The 19,379-nt window shown below is 45.6% G+C and overlaps 1 protein-coding gene across 1 annotated transcript; it reads right to left on the reverse strand.

The window, feature by feature from the left end:
- Positions 1-5,908: 5,908 nt before the first annotated feature.
- On the reverse strand, positions 5,909-9,248 carry LOC144106136 (uncharacterized). The gene is made up of 3 exons (XM_077638893.1): positions 9,087-9,248; positions 7,542-7,725; positions 5,909-6,150 (listed from the first exon to the last, which is right to left on the reverse strand). Exons 1-3 carry the CDS (start codon positions 9,238-9,240, stop codon positions 6,132-6,134), a joined length of 357 nt encoding a protein of 118 aa, XP_077495019.1. The 5' UTR covers positions 9,241-9,248; the 3' UTR covers positions 5,909-6,131.
- Between the last annotated feature and the right edge of the window lie 10,131 nt (positions 9,249-19,379).

Raw genomic sequence — 19,379 nt, forward strand, 5'->3', positions numbered from 1 at the left:
GTTACCAAACTGTTTGATTATATCCTTTGCAAGGCAATTAAGAATGAAAACGCTAGCAACAGTTCATTTCTACATCGTCTAGCCAGGTTACAACCAAACACTACTACACGCCAGACACGTCACACGGAGCTCTGGAAAGTAAGGACGTTTCGCACAACATACGGCCTACAAACAATACAGAATAAACTACCCCGGTTACTAAATGATTTAAATCATAAACATATCCAACTTGAAAAGGTGACGTTCAAAACACTCCGCCGGTATTTCAACATGTACTAGGACACTTCGCTTGCCCTTCCTGTTTACTCTGTCACGTTGTTGTTTACCCTGACTGTACCGCTTGTCTGTATTCACTTTGTTCTGAATTTTATTTGAAGCAAAATGTGCTTAATTTATCTGTTACTTTCGCTAAACTCATTGCCATCGCACATGAATGTTTCATTGCTTTTGTAAGTGCTTTCTAACTTCATTCTACCACATTTTCTGTATAATTTTATGTAGTTCTTGTGAGTGATTGTAATTGCAGATGTTTTCGTGTTTTGTTCTATTTTGTTTTTGGATGAGACATGCCGTTTCATTGCGCCTATGATGCTGTCAAGTGTATAGGGGGGCCTCCGGCTTTGTCAAGCTGTCGCTTGTGACAGCTTTTACTGCGGGTCTCCCGCGCCATGTATTCATTAGGCGCAAATAAAACCATTATTATTATTATTATTATTATTATTATTATTATTATTATTATTATTATTATTATTATTATTATTATTATTATTAAAATCGCGAAACCGTTCACATGCGAAGTTGCCTTGAAGTACAAATCCATCCTCTGCCTGAATTGCTTCCACTTTTCCGCCGGCGCTTCGGAGAGCAGTTGGCGATTAGGGGGCGGTAGTACTTCCATTGCGCTGGCTCAGTTGAAGCGGGGAATGGGCGTGATAAGAACTTCTGACACCATGTGTCGTTCAAGATAGCATGCGACGCAGACGACCGCTGAGCTCGAGGTGCAGAGTAACAGTGCGTTTATTGGGCGCTTGCGCTCTTATATCAGCCACACGGCTGACCGGCTTCCACAGCATGGTTACCAGTCTTGAGGACCCTGGTTACCAGATCCGATACAGTTACCACCACCACTGCCCGATTTGCTGGTGTTTGTGTTGAAACCGAAGGCATGCCCATAAATCACGGGAAGCGAAGTACTAAACCATACCTTGTAATTTGAGAACGGTACATGTCTGGCACTTGCCTACCTCTACAGCAATCACGATAAGCCTGCCAATGTGTGTGCAAATGCTCTTGCGCTTGCAAATCAGGCGCGATTTTAATAGGGGAGCAGCTAACCAGAATCACTAGCGCCTGCGAGAGCCTTCTCTTTCGTGCCATATGTCGTATGTGCAGCCGCTGACAAAGCAATGAATTGAAGGGCATTGCTTCCAGCTCATGCAGAGAGGCTATTGTAGCATCACCGAAATTCGTAGGCGTTGTAGAGAACTTTTCTGATTTTTAGTAAATCTAGCACACTGTAGGCATTGTAGTTTCTTTCGCTTTCCCAAATTTCTCATTGTACAGCACAACGAAAAACAAGTTGTATTGCTCTGTTCTGCAGGAAATGGTGCTACGTGGTAGCACGCACTGCCACGTGGTATGAAATGGGCATGCTGTGCTCGTCAGTAAACTCTATAGCGCGTTGCATACATGATGAAACACGATATTACAGCGACCCAGTAAATGTGAAATGGCATTTAGAGGAGCTGACATGTCAGTGCTTTGACCAAAGCGATGACACAACGTACCTGTGCTCTCTGCTGGCCCAAAATTCGCGAGCGCCGGGAATTGCACGCTCGGGATCGGCACCGAATGGCGTCGCCGACCAAGTCTGTAACTTCGCAGTGTAGGACGGCCTGGACATGAGAGCGGCAGTGAACAGCATGCGTCTTTGTTGAAGTTGTTCTGTTTATTCACTGCAATAGCGATAAAAAAATGTATAACACTGAGCTCGACCATTAGGTAGGAAAACACCGTTCCCCGAAGCAGAAAAAAAAAATTCAAACCACTGGCAGAAATGTGCCGCGAACATAATAATTAAGACTTTGAAGACGGCAAAGTAAATTTCCTTATCGCCAGTGATAACAGAGGCTATTAAACTTTATTAAATAAATCAATGAAACAGCGCACTCTCTGATTTTTTAACCTATAAGGTGTAATCACTTATCCGATTTGTGCCTGAGTGGCCCACATTACCACAGAGCAAAGGACAGTAATACTTGCACGTTTCAACAAACATCCAAGAACAAATGCCCTCTTTGCATTATTTCATTATTGAATTAAGAGTGCATAAGCGTCTAAACACATACAAGTTAGGGTGTTTGCTACGCGCCTTTTGAAGCATAAGAGAATCGTACACCAAAACTGCAAGATTTTGCTCCTGCTCTCAAAGAAGCTTAGCAGACGCCGCATTGGCTCAGTGGTTATGACGCTCGGATGCTGACCCGAAAGAGGAGGGTTCGATTCCAGCAGCGGCTGTTGAATTTCGATGGAGGTGAAATTCTAGAGGCCCGTGTACTGTGCGACGTCAGTGCACGTTAAAGATCCCAAGGTGGTCGAAATTTCCAGAGCCCTTCACTACGGCGTTCCTCATAGCCTGAGTCGTTTTGGGACGTTCAACCCCCATAAACCAAGTAAAAAAAAACAGCTTTCAAGAGTGCGTTTTCATGTATGCTGGCTTGCCATGCTCTATATCGTGTCTGAAAAATTGTGCAAGAAAGTACGAACTACTAATAAAGTAACTTCCGAATAACAGCCTGAGGGGAGAGCTGGTGCGTGACGAAATGAACGGCGGCGCAAACAAGGACACTAACTAGAAAGAGACACCACATGCGCACACTACCAACTGTTTATTGCGCGAAAAGGTGGCATATTTAAACATTCAGCTTAAGCATGTGATATCGCATTATCGCTCCGAACCCAGCACGTGGGAAAAAAGCACTGACATCAGGAAAACGAGCAACCCCTGCAGATTCTGGGCAGGAGTCCCGATCAGGTGGCAGATGAAATTATTGAGGCTTTTATGATTAAAAAGAAGGGAAGCATTTGTGTTAGCGACTCTTCGATATCCCTCCGTACAAATCAAGTTTCATTTCTGGATAGTTTTTTGTGACATCATGTTCAGTGCGACTCTTCAGCCCTCCTTTTCTAGCGGCCGTCTGTGGAGTTTTTTTATAGAATCTTTGTTACTGTCTACACCTCAATACGGATTTGATCAAGGCAGATCCACTGAAACAGCTTTTCTAACACAAAAAGAAATAATTCTCGAAGCATTTGAAAATAAAGAGATATGCATAGGAATTTTTGTTGACTTTTCATAGGCTTTTGACCACCTTATTCACCAAAAACTACTAAAGAAACTTGAACTCTACGGCATACGTGGCACACCACTCCTCCTCATCGAATCATATCTTCAACATCGTTTTCATTGTGTGCACATAGTAAATGAACTCTCCTCTCTTCAGAAAATTTTTACCGGCGTCCCACAGGGAAGTATATTGGGACCTTTACTTTTTATTCTTTACATTAATGACATTGTAAATATAAGTAATAAGCCTCAATATGTAATTTACGCAGATGACACTAGCATGTTCTTTAAAGGTAATAGTCTCGAATTTCTAGTCCCAACCATTAACAGCGCGTTGGATGCCCTCAAACACTGGAGCGAAGCAAACTCCCTGGTACTAAACGCGAAAAAGACAAAAGCAGTTGTTTTCCAAGCGAGAAATAGGGCGATCATGGCAGAGCATCAGTTTCCCATTGGGAATTCTATTATAGATATTGTAGATACGGCCAAAACATTGGAGTATTTTTCAGTAAGAGCATGGTCTGGGACGCTCACGTTAGTATAGTTCTATGTCGCCTCACGAAATGTGTAGGAATGCAAGCAAAATTTCGGTATTTTCTTCCGACGTCAATAAAAATACTAATTTACAACACGCTGTTCCTCCTTCATTTAAATTACTGTTTCTTAGTATGGGGCAATACAACGCAGGCCAACATAAATAAAATATTCATGCTCCAAAAGAAAGCAGTCCGGCACATAGCAAACGTCGATTACCGTGCGCACACAGAATTTTTCACGCGCTTTCAGATTACACCAGCTCATGACCTATATGAATATCATTTAGCACTGAGATATAAAAAGTGTATACGCTACCACCAGTATACGTTCCTAGAACTATCCTGCCTGAAAGCCACTATTCCAACATATGCATTTCGAAATCAGTCATTCTGGTGCGTTCCCTTCTGTCGTACAGAATACGGACCTTCTATGTTACGCTTTGCAGTTCCACATGTATTAAATAAGCTGCTGAGTAGAGGAATATCTGTGGAAAAAAGTAGCCCACGTGACATTCTTGTCGATTTAGAGCGGTGACTTTCAGTCCCTTTTGATAAATGTGCTGACATACGCATCATTTTTTTTTAAATATGTGTACTTGATTCTATCAATCAGTTTGTCATATTATAAAAAGCGTACAAAAGCTTTAGTGTTCATGTTTTGGGCATACAAGTTCTTTTCTTTGTCTTTTAACAATATATGCTCGCAGCGCCTCTTAACTTTTTTTTTCTACCTCGTCATTGTTAACCAAGCTCTGTTGCTTTCGTTGTATTTTGCCTTGTAGAAGGGGCCCGGACTCCTTCAAGTGAATTTTTATCACTTTTCTGTCCGGGCCTACCTACATCTTCCTGATGTAAATAAAGACGAACTTGAACTTGAACTTATTGAGTTTATCTTTATAGTGTTTGCAGTTTTGCGGTTTCTGACAGCTTTTGCTTCATTTGTTTACTCTGCTTTCGCTAAGATTGTTATTTGTTATTGGTTTTTTAGTGTCTGACCACTTTTGCTTCTCATGTAGGACTCTGCTATAGCTACGATTGTGTGACGCTGTTTTTTCTAAAAGAAGGCCCCCTCCTTTAAGTTTTTTAATTCCTTTTATCAGAATCTGTGACTTTTTTTTCTGCAGGGGTTAAATTTTCTTGTTCGTTTTCCTGATGTTGATGTTTTTTTTCCACGTGCTGGGTTTGGAGCGATAACGCGATGTTACATGCTTGAGCTGAATGTTTAAACAAGCCACCTTTCCGCGCGATAAACAGTTGGTAGTGTGAGCATGTGGTGTCTCTTTCTTGTTAGTGTCCTTGTTTGCGCCGCCGGTCATTTCGTACTGATAAAGTGTTTACGCAATTTGTCCTGCATGTCAGTGCCAGCCATATGGCTTACACTGAACGGCACCAGCTAAGACGTCGCTCTTCTTTTATTCGTCGTAAATTAGAGCAACAAATCGGCAGTATTGACTAATGCCATAGCCATACCGTAGCCGGTAGAATCTTCTATCTAGAGCGCAGCCTCGCAAAGAAAAGGTCAACGAAATTAGTCCGCCCCTCTTCCGTGCTCTGCTGCTAATGATTGGGTGCTACTTAGGTGATTTCTTTTTGTTTCTGCACATGTGCAGCAGGCACGTAGAATGGTCAGTGGGAGAGCATGAGAAAGTGTAACTGGGCGTAGGGAGGTAGGGTAGGGAAGTAGACAATAGTTTATCCGGCAGCGAGCGACTGCACACAAGTTCACAACTTGTCATCTTGTCAAAAGCAGCGGTGTCGACTTGCTGAACCAGTTTTGGGCTATCGCTGACGGTTTATTCACGCTAAACTGGCTTGTCTGATATGAAAAGGCATAAGCGTACAGCAGCATAAGGACGTCATTGAAATCCTATCCCCAGAAATGCTATATCACAGTTCTATATCACACTTCACTAATAACGTGTGAAGCAAAATTTTTCTCTTCAAAGATGGCTGCCAACCATAGGGCCGCTACCCCATGCCAAAGAAGTTAGAACTCTCCTGCTAAACTCGTTGTGGGTGTCCCTGTTGTATTGAATTTTCGCGAATTGTGACCCCCCTTCCAGCCGTACTTCACTTGTGGCACTATTTTTCTTCGTGCTGACTGCACGCCTTAGCTGTGCGAAATCCTAAAGTATAGCTTTACCCGGGCGCCGGTGTTTTGCTTCATCAGATTCCTGAAGTGTGTGCAGGGACGAGTTGCTTCTGCAGGATGTGCGGGAAACCGCTGACGTGGTTGATGACGACTGGCGTCATTTGTACCACCACCACCTGCGATGTCGACCACACTTTTTTGAGACGCGATGTGGGAATTACGGACACTCTAAAGGTTTTATCTACATCTTGTAATTTACTAAAACCTTGCACCTTAAGTGGTGAAGATTTAGTGGTATGCTAAACTTTCTGATGTCTTATGCCTTACATTTGATTTGTTTCTATATAAGGGAATTTTCAAATATAACTGGACGGCAATTAAGAATCCTTGCTATGCCTCTTATATAGGCAAGGAGAAGTCGAAAACCAAATTCCACTGAAGTGAATCACATGTGCAAGTAATCTTAGTTTTAAAGCGAAGCATTCTTGCGTTCATCTTCTTTCCATGGGACCCCCAAACTTCTTAATGTTGACCATTCAAGCTGGACATAGAGCACTCATGTATGGAGTGCGTGCAAAAATCTCTACTGGAAGACGTTCGTAATACAGAGCTCAAAAAACAGGGTAAAGGGTATCTATTAGAAATGATTAAGGTTTGAGGCTTTCTAGTTTCTTGCAATTTAAAGCGATCTGTAAGTAAGAAGAAAATAATTGAAAGCTCCAGCTGCTTGGGGGAATTTTGCCGCCACACCGTGTTTAGAGAAACCTCTCCAAAACGCTTGTAATGAGATTTTTATAAGAAAACTAATACACAACGCTATAGGTATATGCCTAAATTGCGAAACTCGGGGCAGCTGTTCAGCATCACCAGTTCAGCATCGCTTTTGCATCCAACGTTCTCGTTGCTATGTGGCCCACCATACACATGCCTGCATCCGGCCGGTTCTTCTTATTACTGTCGAGGATACTCGTATGGCCTACGGAATCCCAGCAACCAAGGCTGCCACACCGCGAGACCACCTTCAGTCCTGATGCGAGGCAGAAAACTGAAGCTGTGAACAACATTGGTACCTCAGCTTAAACAAAGTGATACCCTCTCTAGCGTATAACTTGCCACCAGCACCTTATACCCGCGCGGGGCTGTTCGTGCAGGGACTCGCTCCGTAACTAAGCCGCCGATTCCACACCTAGCGCCAGAAGCGCCATCTCTCGGGCCCGCCATAAATTTGTCTAGCACGGAGAGCACCCACCCGATACACCGCGACTGTGTAGCACTCAAATGTGTATCACCTGTAAACTTCTTGCAAGGATATACAGCAGCTCTAAAAATTAACGCATATTTCTTTCGACAGCACAAGCAAGATAGGCTTCTTTTTTTTTACTGAAAGGAAGCGCCAAAAGCTTATGTTTGTTTTTCTTCCTTCAAATCTTACCTGTGATGACATAGTACAGCTTGTACGAATTAGTAATGCACTTCAAAAAAAAGTTACCGATTTTTTTACGTTGAATTCATTAAACGGTCTCCGGATAGCGTTCCCCACGCGAAATGTCAGAAGGCTCACACGCACCCCGTCAGGACCAGGCTGAGCAGCAGTGGCACGATGATCGTCAGAGACTCGACAGGGATGGCTTCCTTCGCAGAGTGAACCACCCGGAGGGCTTGGGTGACGCTCTCGAAGCTGCGAAAATCGACTCGCCCGGTGGCTTCGTGGACGTAGTCCAAGGTGGGTGGTAAAGGTGCCGCTACTTGTGCTGCAAAGCAATAGCGCAGTTGCGCTATTCAGAATCTGGCAACAGGTGAGAGTAATTAGGCTTCACTGCTGCTCGCTTTTCTAAACGCCTACAAAGCTCAGTACACTGCTGAAATACTGCTGATGTAGACGGGGAAGTAGAAAAGAAATTGTACCGCGAACCGCGGTGGCTGTGCACTGTGGGGAAACGTTCGCACAACGGGCGTTTTTCTCCTTACCGGTTTTCTGCCTAGATATAATCACCTTGCAGAGGACGTTTCTTCAGAACAGTTTAATTTATGTCGACCCCGTTTATTTTCTTGCGCCGGCTTCGTTCTTATGAAGGGAAAACGCTAAGACGCCCGTGTGCTGTGCGATGTCAGTGCACGTTAAAGATCCCTAGGTGGTCGAAGTTATTCCGGAGCACTCCACTACGGCACCTCTTTCTTCCTTTTTTCTTTCACTCCCTCCTTTATCCCTTCCCTTACGGCGCGGTTCAGGTGTCCAACGATATATGAGACAGATACTACGCCATTTCCTTTCCCCAAAAACCAATTATTATTATTATTACTTTTTAGGACCACAGGGCAGATAAATACTTTTTTTTTTCAAAATGCTGAATTATATGTTAATTGTGCCAAATTTTCTTCTAACTCTAGATATATCAACGAACGCTGCAACATAAAAATTCAAAATCAAAATGTATGCCTTTCGCAATCAAGATTATAAGAACGTTTCGACCTCTACCACTCTGCTAGGAATGCGATGATTGTTGAGCAAGCCTTCTGCCACATTTTCTAAACTCTGCCGCCATTTAGCAAGATTCTCAAGAAAAGCATATACTACAAAACAATTTTCTGAAGATATAACAGTTGAATATTGGTTGAGTGGTCACAAAATTATTTTTAATATACTTAAAAATTTCATTTGTGCATATCGAGAAATAAAAAAAATTGAAAACACCCATCCTTTCTATACATAGTCTTTTTTTTTATGCGGCACAAGTGGGTCATAAGCGAGGAAAAACTTGAGGTCTGACGGTCTGCTTTCTCCCTTCCTTACTGAAATAGTGACTTCGTTTTGACTGATCACCTAGGCACGAAAACAAAAAAAAATGTGAAAGTCCGTCTCCATTTGGCGGCAGTTGGGCGCGCGCACTATACACACAAGAAACAACTTAACACTTTGAGATCCCCTATTTTTACCTACCTCGTACATCAAGGTTTACTTCGTAGAAACGGTTCCTGTTTCTGCCGTTATTACACGATTCTGATATAGAACCCCTTTTGGCGTTAGAGGTAAACTGTCCAGGAATCTTTCCTATCTATTGCCGCGACGTCTAGAAAGGCCTCATGCAAAGTGTTCGAATGAGTGAATCCTCACGAGGGTCATGATAGGCGGTTAGACGCCGAAGTCCAGGGACGTCTTCGGCTTGCCTATGCCAGATGCCCAGCAGGACGAAAGGCCATGGCTTGTGGTACAAACCAACGAAAATCGCAGCCAGCAGCGTCCCAACGCAAGTAAGCAGCAAAATCATGGCGACCCGTCTTGTGTTTTTCTTCTTCTTCAGCGCTTCTTTTACTTACGTTTTTAGTTTATTTTGCCAATCTAAATGTATTTTTACTAAGCCTCGCACGGCGGCCAAATGCGACTTCTGATATTTTGTTTTATAAGGCCATAATAATAATGGCTACCATCTATGGATACAGTTTACCGCCGTTTAATGCGTTCTATCGGGAGCAAGAGAGAGAGTGAGAAAGAAGAAAGCCAAGGAGCTTAATACTATATGGTCGCGGATATTCAATAATGTGGTAAATGTGTGAATGACTCTAAGTGGGAAGCTAATACAAGTATAATTATGTTACACTCCTTAGCATATCGCATATTGGGAGTGTAGTCTGTTTTGCCTTCCACGTACCAACTAAATACGGAAGTTCTAACATCACGACACAGTGAGAATTCAGGAAGAAAAGAAGTGTAGGGCAGTCTGTTGAAAATGTGGCGGTGTGCTCATGAGCGATTCCCTTTGGAGGAAGATCCACTTCATTAACATTGTAAGTGTGCACTATCGACTTATCCAAAGCAAGTTGATTGATTTATTTTGCCCTCAGGGCGGAAGACTTCAGAGGGAAGGGGAGAATACAAAAGGTTATTATGAAATCACAAGTACAGAACAAGATCAGAGGGCAAGATATCAAATAAAGAATGCAGGTACTGCGCAGAGAGTGTAGTTGGAGCAAAGTGTCATCTTCAGAAGCTTCAGCAATTGTAAAAAAACCAGCGTGTAAAAAGCACACCGCTTACAATATTTACTTGCAAATCATGCAGCGTTGCTCGTTTTGCCTCGCCACCGTTCTAAACACCTCAATAGAGAAAGAAGTCGCATTCTTACGCCTCCGAAGCTTAGCTCTTCATTTTACTCTTGAGATAAACCTGGATGAGTTTTTTCCTCTTTGGATCTGTGCCAAACCCTGGCTAATCCCCCACCATGGGTATGCGCCATCGTATTTGAGACAACAACAACAACGACAAAAACAGCACTTTCAGGAGTACAGGCGAGTCCTACGGAATGGCTGTACGTACTTTGTTCGGCGACTGTGTAAGAATTTGTTCGGACTTGGTTGACATATGACGAACCTCCAGTCGCACTGTCCGTATGGTGACCATTCAGTTCGGGCCGAACAAAACAGAAATAGAAAATGGTAAAACAGCGGGGAAAATGCGGTATTTACAATGAAAACGATGGCTAGGTTTGAAGATTCTCGAATGCCTCAGTGATGCTTCTACCACTCTCTTGTCTGCACGGGTTTCCTAGCAAGAACTTCGTCCGAAACAGCAGTAGTCGGTGCGCGCCATTCGCCTCTCCGTTGGCGACGCTCTCGATGCTGGGGCGCCTCCGTCGTCAGTTGTACCTCGGCGGTGGCGTTGAGGCGCTCTCCATTACTTTGCTTCTTTCTGGCTGCTTCAGGTTCGATTATCTTTAGTTATGTAAGCGGTGTAGTTCTCTTTCGGCGAAAAAGCAGTGCGTGTGTATGCGTGCGTGCGTGCGTGCGTGCGTGTGTATGTCTGCGTCACCGTCACCGTCGAGGTGTGCAGCTGGTAGCAAGGCTGAGAACTTCGTCAGCATCAAGGCGCAAACGGCGAGGAGGCGCTGGACTATGCCACGTGTGGAGTTCGCTGACCTTTCCGCGAACTCGTTGATCTTGTATTCGCAAGGAAAGCTGCTCCCACGGGGTCGGAAGTCCCCAACAAAGGGGCCCGTCTCATCCCTGCCGCCCCTTTGTGCAGCGGACGTCCTCGTTTACGCCGCGCCGTCACGGGGATGACCCGCCGGGAAAAACGCGAACCAAGTACAGCTAACGACATGTGGTTGTTAGGGGGTTGACGAGGTTTCGGGGGCGCACGAGATATTAGCCGAGTGACCGGAAGCCCACTATTCCTGTAACGACTGTCTACTTCCCTTAACGACTGTCTTCTCTTTGTTGCTGTCAACAACCTGAGTCATCGCCTCGTCGGCACATGTTTCTAGCGTCTGTGGTGCCGTGGGTGGCGTGGGAACGGAAGTCGCATTTGTGTTGTTTGTGTAGTTATTCGAAACCTCCTTCCCAAATGTTTTAATCAGACCTTTTTCCCCAATCTCTGATCAGTGGGCGGACCTTATTTTCCTTTCCCTAACCACTGATTGGCGAGATGGGTCGTTGGTTATCTTATTGGTTGCTGTCCCCGCTAAGGGCGGAGACAGAGGGTTTAAAACCAAGCGCTCTGGGTTGAGCGGGGGCTGAATTCGTCTGATCCACGATTTAGTCATGTAAATAGTTTTCTCCTTGCTTTGTTTCTTCTCATTTTTTTTACCTATGTTGTAAATAAATAGTTAACCTTCTCCTTTCCTTGAGTAATGTGAATGTTTGCGAGTAGAACCACCGGGTCATCAAGAAACTCCGATTTCATCTTCAAGTAGTTTCCTCACATCACCACCTGAAAGCGGAAATTCAACTGGCACAGTCGGCACAGGAAACTCAACTGGCGCAGCACATAGGAAACTCAACTGGCGCAGTCGACACAGGATCTCAACTGGCACAGTCGACACAGGATCTCAACTGGCGCAGTCGACACAGGATCGCAACATCTTTCTACTCAAGGCATTGGACGGAAGGTGAGAAGAACAAGTTGGTGGACAAGCTGTTTGTCCTAAAGGAGAAAACGTGAAGCTGCGTCGCAAGACTGACGTCGAAAGCTTCAGGATCACGGGTCGAGTTCGAGAGGATGTCGGAGGCTCAAGTCAGCTAGGAGCTGAAGGAGCCGGGCAACAACAAGCCATCGAGGGTTCGAGTCAGCGAGCTGCTGAAAAGAACCAGGCGTCCACATCGAACGGGTTCGAGTCAGCGAGCTGCTGAAAAGTAACCAGGCGACCAAGTCAAGCCAGTCAAACGAGGCAGGAGTCAGCGAGCTGCTGAGAGATCCAGAGCTCAAGTCGTCCGCATCGAGGAGCCCGTCGTCATCACTGAGGACGACGAGATCACCGGGGCAGAGAGCAACCAGTAAGGTGGGATACCTTTCTGCTTTCTCCGAATTCACCATGTCGGTGTAGTGTTTAGTGCTAGAAACAATAGCACGGAAAACGGAGATGGCTGCCGTACGGTATGATCAGGAGGGCAGGATGCGACGTGTTGAGCAGGAGGAGGCTGAACAGCTGAGTGAAATTAAAAATTTGAAATTCCAAATTGAACTAGAAAAGAAAAACCTTGCACAGATGCAATTGAAATTAAGGCAGGGGGCGAAAGTTGATAGCGAGGTCTTATTCGCAGCAGTTCAATGTTATACCTGCATGAAATTTGGACACTCGATGATTGACTGCCCGAATTCAAAGCAAAAACAAGATGTTCCCGCGGTGAGGACAGATGTGTGCAAACTAGCAGCTCAGGTAGAGATACTGGCGCCTGATAAACCAAGCTCCCAGTCGGAGATGGCTGTTGATAAGCTCAGTCAACCAGATAGGGTTGACGATCTCGCATGCCGCAACTTGCAATCCGAAGGTCAAAATTCTGAAGCCTGTGTGGATTCAGGGAACGAAATAACAAAACGGGAATGTGTGGTTCTCCAAAGAGCACAAGCTGATCTAACGCTGTGTGCCGTGCCAGAACAGATCGCTGAAGGCAGAGAGGCGTTAGAAACTTCTGTGAAGCACGCGCTGTCAGAGCGAGCATATATAGAGCTGACCCAGGAGGCGCAGGAGTGGACTTCTCGTGAACAAGAGTTGAACATTGTGCAAGAGCAGGTCGGAGCTAACTCTGAAGCGGCGGGAACGCGCGAGGAAGAGGTAAATCAGGATATGATAGCGGGCACACTCCTTGCAGGTGATGGTAAGCTAGCTGCCAAAGATGAGTTGGTTAGCCAGCTGGAGCTGACACTGTGCGCAGTGACAGCAGATGTAGCTCCAGGTGTAGGGAAGTTGATAACACTTGAGACGCCCGCGCTGCTGGAGCAGCCAGAAAAGGTGAAGCTGCAGGAAGAAAATGAGAAAGCTGATTTGAAAGAGCACTTCATAACACCACGCGAATCTGTTAGCGACAAACCTGAGGCTTCAGTAGAGCTTCAAGCAGATCCGGAAGCTGCAAATGTGTCTGCAGCAGATTGGGAGTTACCAACGACAACTGCAAAGAGTTTCACAGCAGGTAGGGAACTCGGAGATTCGGATACTGCATTCATCCCTGTAAGTCTAAACATGAAGCATAAGACCTCATTACCAGAAGAGGGGGAGCAAGCTGGTCAAGGTAAATGGGAGAAAAGATTGCTTAAGGGCATGGTTTTCTTTGAAGAGAATGCCGGCTGCCAGCCGTACAGGCAGCTAGCGCTACCTGAAGAGCGATGTAAAACTGCATGTGAAGTAGCCGGTGACAGGCCTATCCCAACTGTGAAATTCAGAGGCAGAGAACGCAGACACGATGGCAGCAGCAATCTTGGTAGAATGCAGGGAGCTGGTGAGCTTTGTTGCTTTTGATGAAAACGACGATGTATACCCGATAGCGGCGGTAGCCTTCACAACCGGCGCCGTGCCGGATAAATTGGAATTTTGGTCCAATCTTGTGGACAAAGCTAAAAGGAAACATCTTCTTTTTCGAGATGTAGGTGGCTAGAAATCATTCTGCCAATTTGGCGCACCGATCTGACATGGTGGATTCTGGAATGTGCAGATTGGTGTCCGAACCTTGTGTGCACGGAACGAATTGAGGCTGTGTATGTGTGTGTGCCCAATGCTGCTTGGAACCTTGTGGACGGACTTTAATGTCACACTGACAGCAAGTGTCCGCGTGACATTCTTGGTTGGGAGGTGTGGAGTTCGCTGACCTTTCCGCGAACTCGTTGATCTTGTATTCGCAAGGAAAGCTGCTCCCACGGGGTCGGAAGTCCCCAACAAAGGGGCCCGTCCCATCCCTGCCGCCCCTTTGTGCAGCGGACGTCCTCGTTTACGCCGCGCCGTCACGGGGATGACCCGCCGGGAAAAACGCGAACCAAGTACAGCTAACGACATGTGGTTGTTAGGGGAATGACGAGGTTTCGGGGGCGCACGAGATATTAGCCGAGTGACCGGAAGCCCACTATTCCTGTAACGACTGTCTACTTCCCTTAACGACTGTCTTCTCTTTGTTGCTGTCAACAACCTGAGTCATCGCCTCGTCGGCACATGTTTCTAGCGTCTGTGGTGCCGTGGGTGGCGTGGGAACGGAAGTCGCATTTGTGTTGTTTGTGTAGTTATTCGAAACCTCCTTCCCAAATGTTTTAATCAGACCTTTTCCCCAATCTCTGATCAGTGGGCGGACCTTATTTTCCTTTCCCTAACCATTGATTGGCGAGATGGGTCGTTGGTTATCTTATTGGTTGCTGTCCCCGCTAAGGGCGGAGACAGAGGGTTTAAAACCAAGTGCTCTGGGTTGAGCGGGGGCTGAATTCGTCTGATCCACGATTTAGTCATGTAAATAGTTTTCTCCTTGCTTTGTTTCTTCTCGTTTTTTTTACCTATGTTGTAAATAAATAGTTAACCTTCTCCTTTCCTTGAGTAATGTGAATGTTTGCGAGTAGAACCACCGGGTCATCAAGAAACTCCGATTTCATCTTCAAGTAGTTTCCTCACATCGCCACCGGAAGGGGAAACTCAACTCCACGGCTCTCGCAGATCACTGCACGGGCCATACGGCCGAAGTTCCGGCATTCGATTCCATTATAATCCAGCTCGAATGGCCGTGGGCCGAGGAGGTACATGGTAGTGACGACTGGTAGCCGGTGTCGGAAGGCTGGACGCATGGTCACTATACGTGATGCTTGGTTCCGCGTTGCGACCGCGAGAATGGCTCCAAATGCGCTCAAGAACACTGAACGCATTCACACACGATTTCTTTTAAATGTCAACAAGTCGCCGTCTGTGTGAGCACCTATCAATGAATGAAAAGAAATTCACGCGCCTTATATAACCGCCTTGAGGGTTGGTGTTCTAGCGAAGGGCATGCGCAATAGAATAAAAAAGCAGAAGCACGCTTTCGCATGAATTATTGGGGCAATGACGATAAGCGAAGTATTCGGAAAGTATATCATCACCACATAGTTTTCCGCGTTTCTAAAAGGCAAACTTTACGTCTTATCGTCACGGGCGCTGTGACATAAGCAAGCGTGAAGGGGAGGATAAGGGGAGAATGATTATGTCTTCGTGCAAATCTCCATAAACTTTGTTTTCTATTTATTATACGTTATTCCGCCCCCTCTTGCTGATGAATGCATACAAACTGACTACGCAGGGCTATGTCAACAAACTAGCCCAATCTCTAAAGGTTCTGATATCAGTCTAAACCTAAACGTTTAGAAACAAACCGCCATGATAGCCGCAATCAAGTTTTTTTATTTTCATTAGCGAATCTTGCTTACTTTTCTGACGACAAACCAAAGCAGTATCTGTAGTGATGACAAGCGTTTCCGCGGTCTCCTCTACCGAACAATCTTCATGATATACCGATACCCAGGGAAACAAAATCTGTTCTCGTGTGCTTAGACAAAAGTGTATTGACCATTTTTTGAACTTTCCTCGTCGTAAGAATGATGCCCAGTACGGTTTCTCTTGAAAATCATGAAAGCTTGGTTGGAGGTGGAAGTCCACCTCTAGCGGCATCGTGCTTGCATTAGTTTTCGTTGTCTTTCGCTACATGCGCAAATGACACATATGATTTATTTTTCACCAAATGATTCCAGCAGCCTCACATCTGAAATAAAAAAAGAGCATTTCATGTATCGGTGTATTGTTTATGGGGGTTTAAGGTCCCAAAGCGACTCAGGCTACAGAGGACACTGTAGTGAAGGGCTCCAGAAATTTCTACCACCTGGGGTTCTTTAATGTGCACTGACACCACACAGTACACGAACCTCTGGAATTTCGCCTCCATTGAGATTCGACCGCCGCGGACAGGCACCGCGGTGGCGCCCATTTCATGTATCGGTAATACCGCTGCTCTTTCGTGTATCAAAGAACTGCTAAAGGAAGTAATCGCCAAGTCCTGCCTTGTGTGTGTGTGCTGTCTCCGTCTTCTAGCGCCTGTACGCTTTTTGCCTAAACCATGTCATGCTACAACCAACTAGCTCAAATCAAAATCTCGCTCTAATCGCCAAACATTATAGTCAAGCCCTGACGTCACCGTTCTTGAAGGCACATAGACTGGCCCAGTGGAGTGGTCCGCCCCACAAATTTGCTGTCCTGAAAAGATCAGTTCTCAAACCATGCGCCACATTAAAGATGTATTGCAGAGTGAATGCGCCGACGTTGCTGGTTGCTTCAGTCTTTCAATAATAATAATAATAATAATTGGTTTTTGGTGGAAAGGAAATGGCGCAGTATCTGTCTCATATATCGTTGGACACCTGAACCGCGCCGTAAGGGAAGGGATAAAGGAGGGAGTGAAAGAAGAGAGGAACAAATAGGTCCGTAGTGGAGGGCTCCGGAATAATTCGACCACCTGGGGATCTTTACGTGCACTGACATCGCACAGCACACGGGCGCCTTAGCGTTTTTCCTCCATAAAAACGCAGCCGCCGCGGTCGGGTTCGAACCCGGGAACTCCGGATCAGTAATCGAGCGCCCTAACCACTGAGCCACCGCGGCGGGGCCGAACTCGTTTTTAGCACAAGTTATAACGATGTATGAATGCCATCTATGGACCGGGTGCCTGCCACTCGAAGACATGCGCGCTCTCATGTCCGCACCGGTGCTGCTTCCAAAGTGCATGGAACAAGCCACAGGCCTCGTTGGCGTGCGGTACCAAATAGCAGCAACGCTTCGAAGAAAAGTAGCTCCGCTAGAAGGCTGAATATTAAAGCAGCTTCCTCAGCTAGAGGGACAGTTCATCTGCGTCGCTTTTCTCTGTCATGCATTCACGAATACATCCAGCATCTTGAGACACGTGCAACGAAGACGCAAATATAGTATGTGTAATAATGGGATGGTTTGCAAATGAGCTCCTGTACGCTTTGGAAGAAGTGGGTGGCCGGAGATGATGAACTGGAACCGCTGCACAGTGTACATGACAGTCCTAACATGTGCACGTTGAGCACTGCTTTCCTCCCGAGGATTGGGGAAGGAGGGCTTGAACTGCAGAAGCAATCGTGCAGAATATGCCTCACTGGAGCACTCAAAGCAGTCTATCAACCGAGACTTCACGCAGTCGCACACATTCCAAGCGGAGGTACTGCAGGTTCAGGACCTGTTGGAAGCGCATCATAAGCTCCCGCCCGGAAGGATATTAGGCGCCGCTACTTTAGCTCGTTGACCAGTCCACACGTCCCTAGGTTACGACCCACAGGAGGGCAAAAGGTGAACGTCCAGAGCATCATGAACTGGACGCCATTCCGGCACTCTAGCAGGTCCGTGCCACTGCAGTCATTGCCGAAGGAAACAGTTGATTCAATCTATATCGTGCGATTCGTTAAGTTCGGCAACTGTGCAAACTAAAATGAGCGTCATGTTGGAAATGCAACTGGCTGTATTGAGACTATCTTTCGAGCCGTTAGTGGATGCCTGGGTCTGCATATTTGGTGCAGTTACTGCTAACAACATCCGGTCTGAAAGCACACTTCAATGCATCATGATAGTCGTTTACGCGTCCGCTTTTACGCCATAGTAAAGGGTCACGCCTGCCTCACAGAGGTGTTGGAGCAATGTCACCGAGGTTAACGAAGCCGCCAGGAACAAGAAGTAAGTTGACCGAGCAGGTATATGGAAATGACGAAGGGTGGCCGGAAGAAGAATGCTGGTCGCATGGTTACAGTACCTGTTGCCTGGTTTCACAATGTGACCAAGAATTGCTGAAAATACGCCCAAAGACTCTGCACGCTTTCACACTAGCCGTCTTTCAAATGTGAAAAAGCCACCGTCAGTGTGTCCGCCTATCAATTATTGACTACAAAATCTCGCCTTATTTATGTTTCTATAGGGTTGGTATTCTGTCAAAGAACATGCGCAGTTATATCATAAAGCAAAAGCAAGCTGTCGCGCAAAATCCTAATGCTCTCGCGTTAAAATTCAGAGAAAATTTAAAAGCGAGAATAATGGCGGCTCCATCAAAGAACAGCGCTAGCTCAATGCAGGCAGACCTTTCACGGCAACAGTCTATTATATTTCCGACAACTCCACCCAGTGTCTCAACTTTAAAATACAGACATAAAAAGATAGGTGCGGTGGTTCCGAAGAATGCTCTTGCACAGTTTAACATCGAGCAAGAGTTCATTAAATTTTATAACTAAATGACGTTATCAGATCATTAAAGTTTAACAGGACGGAAGTTTCAAATACGAACTTGGACAGATACACCCAAGTTACGCGGACATTTCAATAATATATGTGGCTTGATACCAAACATCAGCGTTTCAAGCTTAGGAAAGAAAGGGTTCCAAGATAATAAACTAGATGACGGCACCAGTACCAAGAAAATCAATTCGTGACAGCCGTAGAGAAAAGAGGGTTCCACCATAATTGATTAGATGGCGCCACGGGTACTGAGAAGTGAACACACAGGAACAGCCGGATGTATGAGGAAACAGGTGTCTGGTATGCTACTAGATGGCGCTACGGGTATCAAAAATGGAATATACTGCTAAATGCTTCACTTGCTTGAATTTTCAGGGGCAGATTCTTCAGGACGCCTGATGTCCCTGTCGCCAGCCTTTTGAGCATTACTTTGAAGAAACATAGAACAAAGGAAAACAAGCTAGACATAATAAAGCAATTTCGGATCTCTGCTATGCTCGGAGGAAAAGCGAGAAAAGTAGATAAGAATAGCAGATAGGAAGGACGCAAAAATATTTAAAAAATGCGAGGAATACGGCGGGTATTTTACAACCTGCCGCGGATGGGCAAAATCACCATCACAAACCGTCACGTGGTCATCATTGAAGTGCCCGGTGCAAATGTGTTCTTGGATACAACACAACATTCGATTTTCGCAAAGAACCGGGAGTAATTTTTCTGCGTCTCACGTACGCAGAAATTGCGCTGTTATCAGTGGTGTTGCCAGTGCAGAAGCATCACAAGGTGAGCGGTTGACCACAATGACGACAAATTATTAACGGTTTGACAATACTGCACCCAGAGAGAACTGACACGACATATTAAGGCTGCCTTCCGTTGAGGAGGCGTGTTCGATA

Source organism: Amblyomma americanum, chromosome 1 (genome assembly GCF_052857255.1).
Source record: "Amblyomma americanum isolate KBUSLIRL-KWMA chromosome 1, ASM5285725v1, whole genome shotgun sequence".
Classification (NCBI taxonomy): domain Eukaryota; kingdom Metazoa; phylum Arthropoda; class Arachnida; order Ixodida; family Ixodidae; genus Amblyomma; species Amblyomma americanum.

Excerpts from the sequence above, each read along its gene's own strand:
- LOC144106136 (XM_077638893.1), bottom strand. The coding sequence starts at position 9,240 with ATGATTTTGCTGCTTACTTGCGTTGGGACGCTGCTGGCTGCGATTTTC. Across the intron at positions 7,726-9,086 it reads AACCGCCTATCATGACCCTC|CACAAGTAGCGGCACCTTTA; the intron begins GTGAGGATTCAC and ends ATTGCTTTGCAG.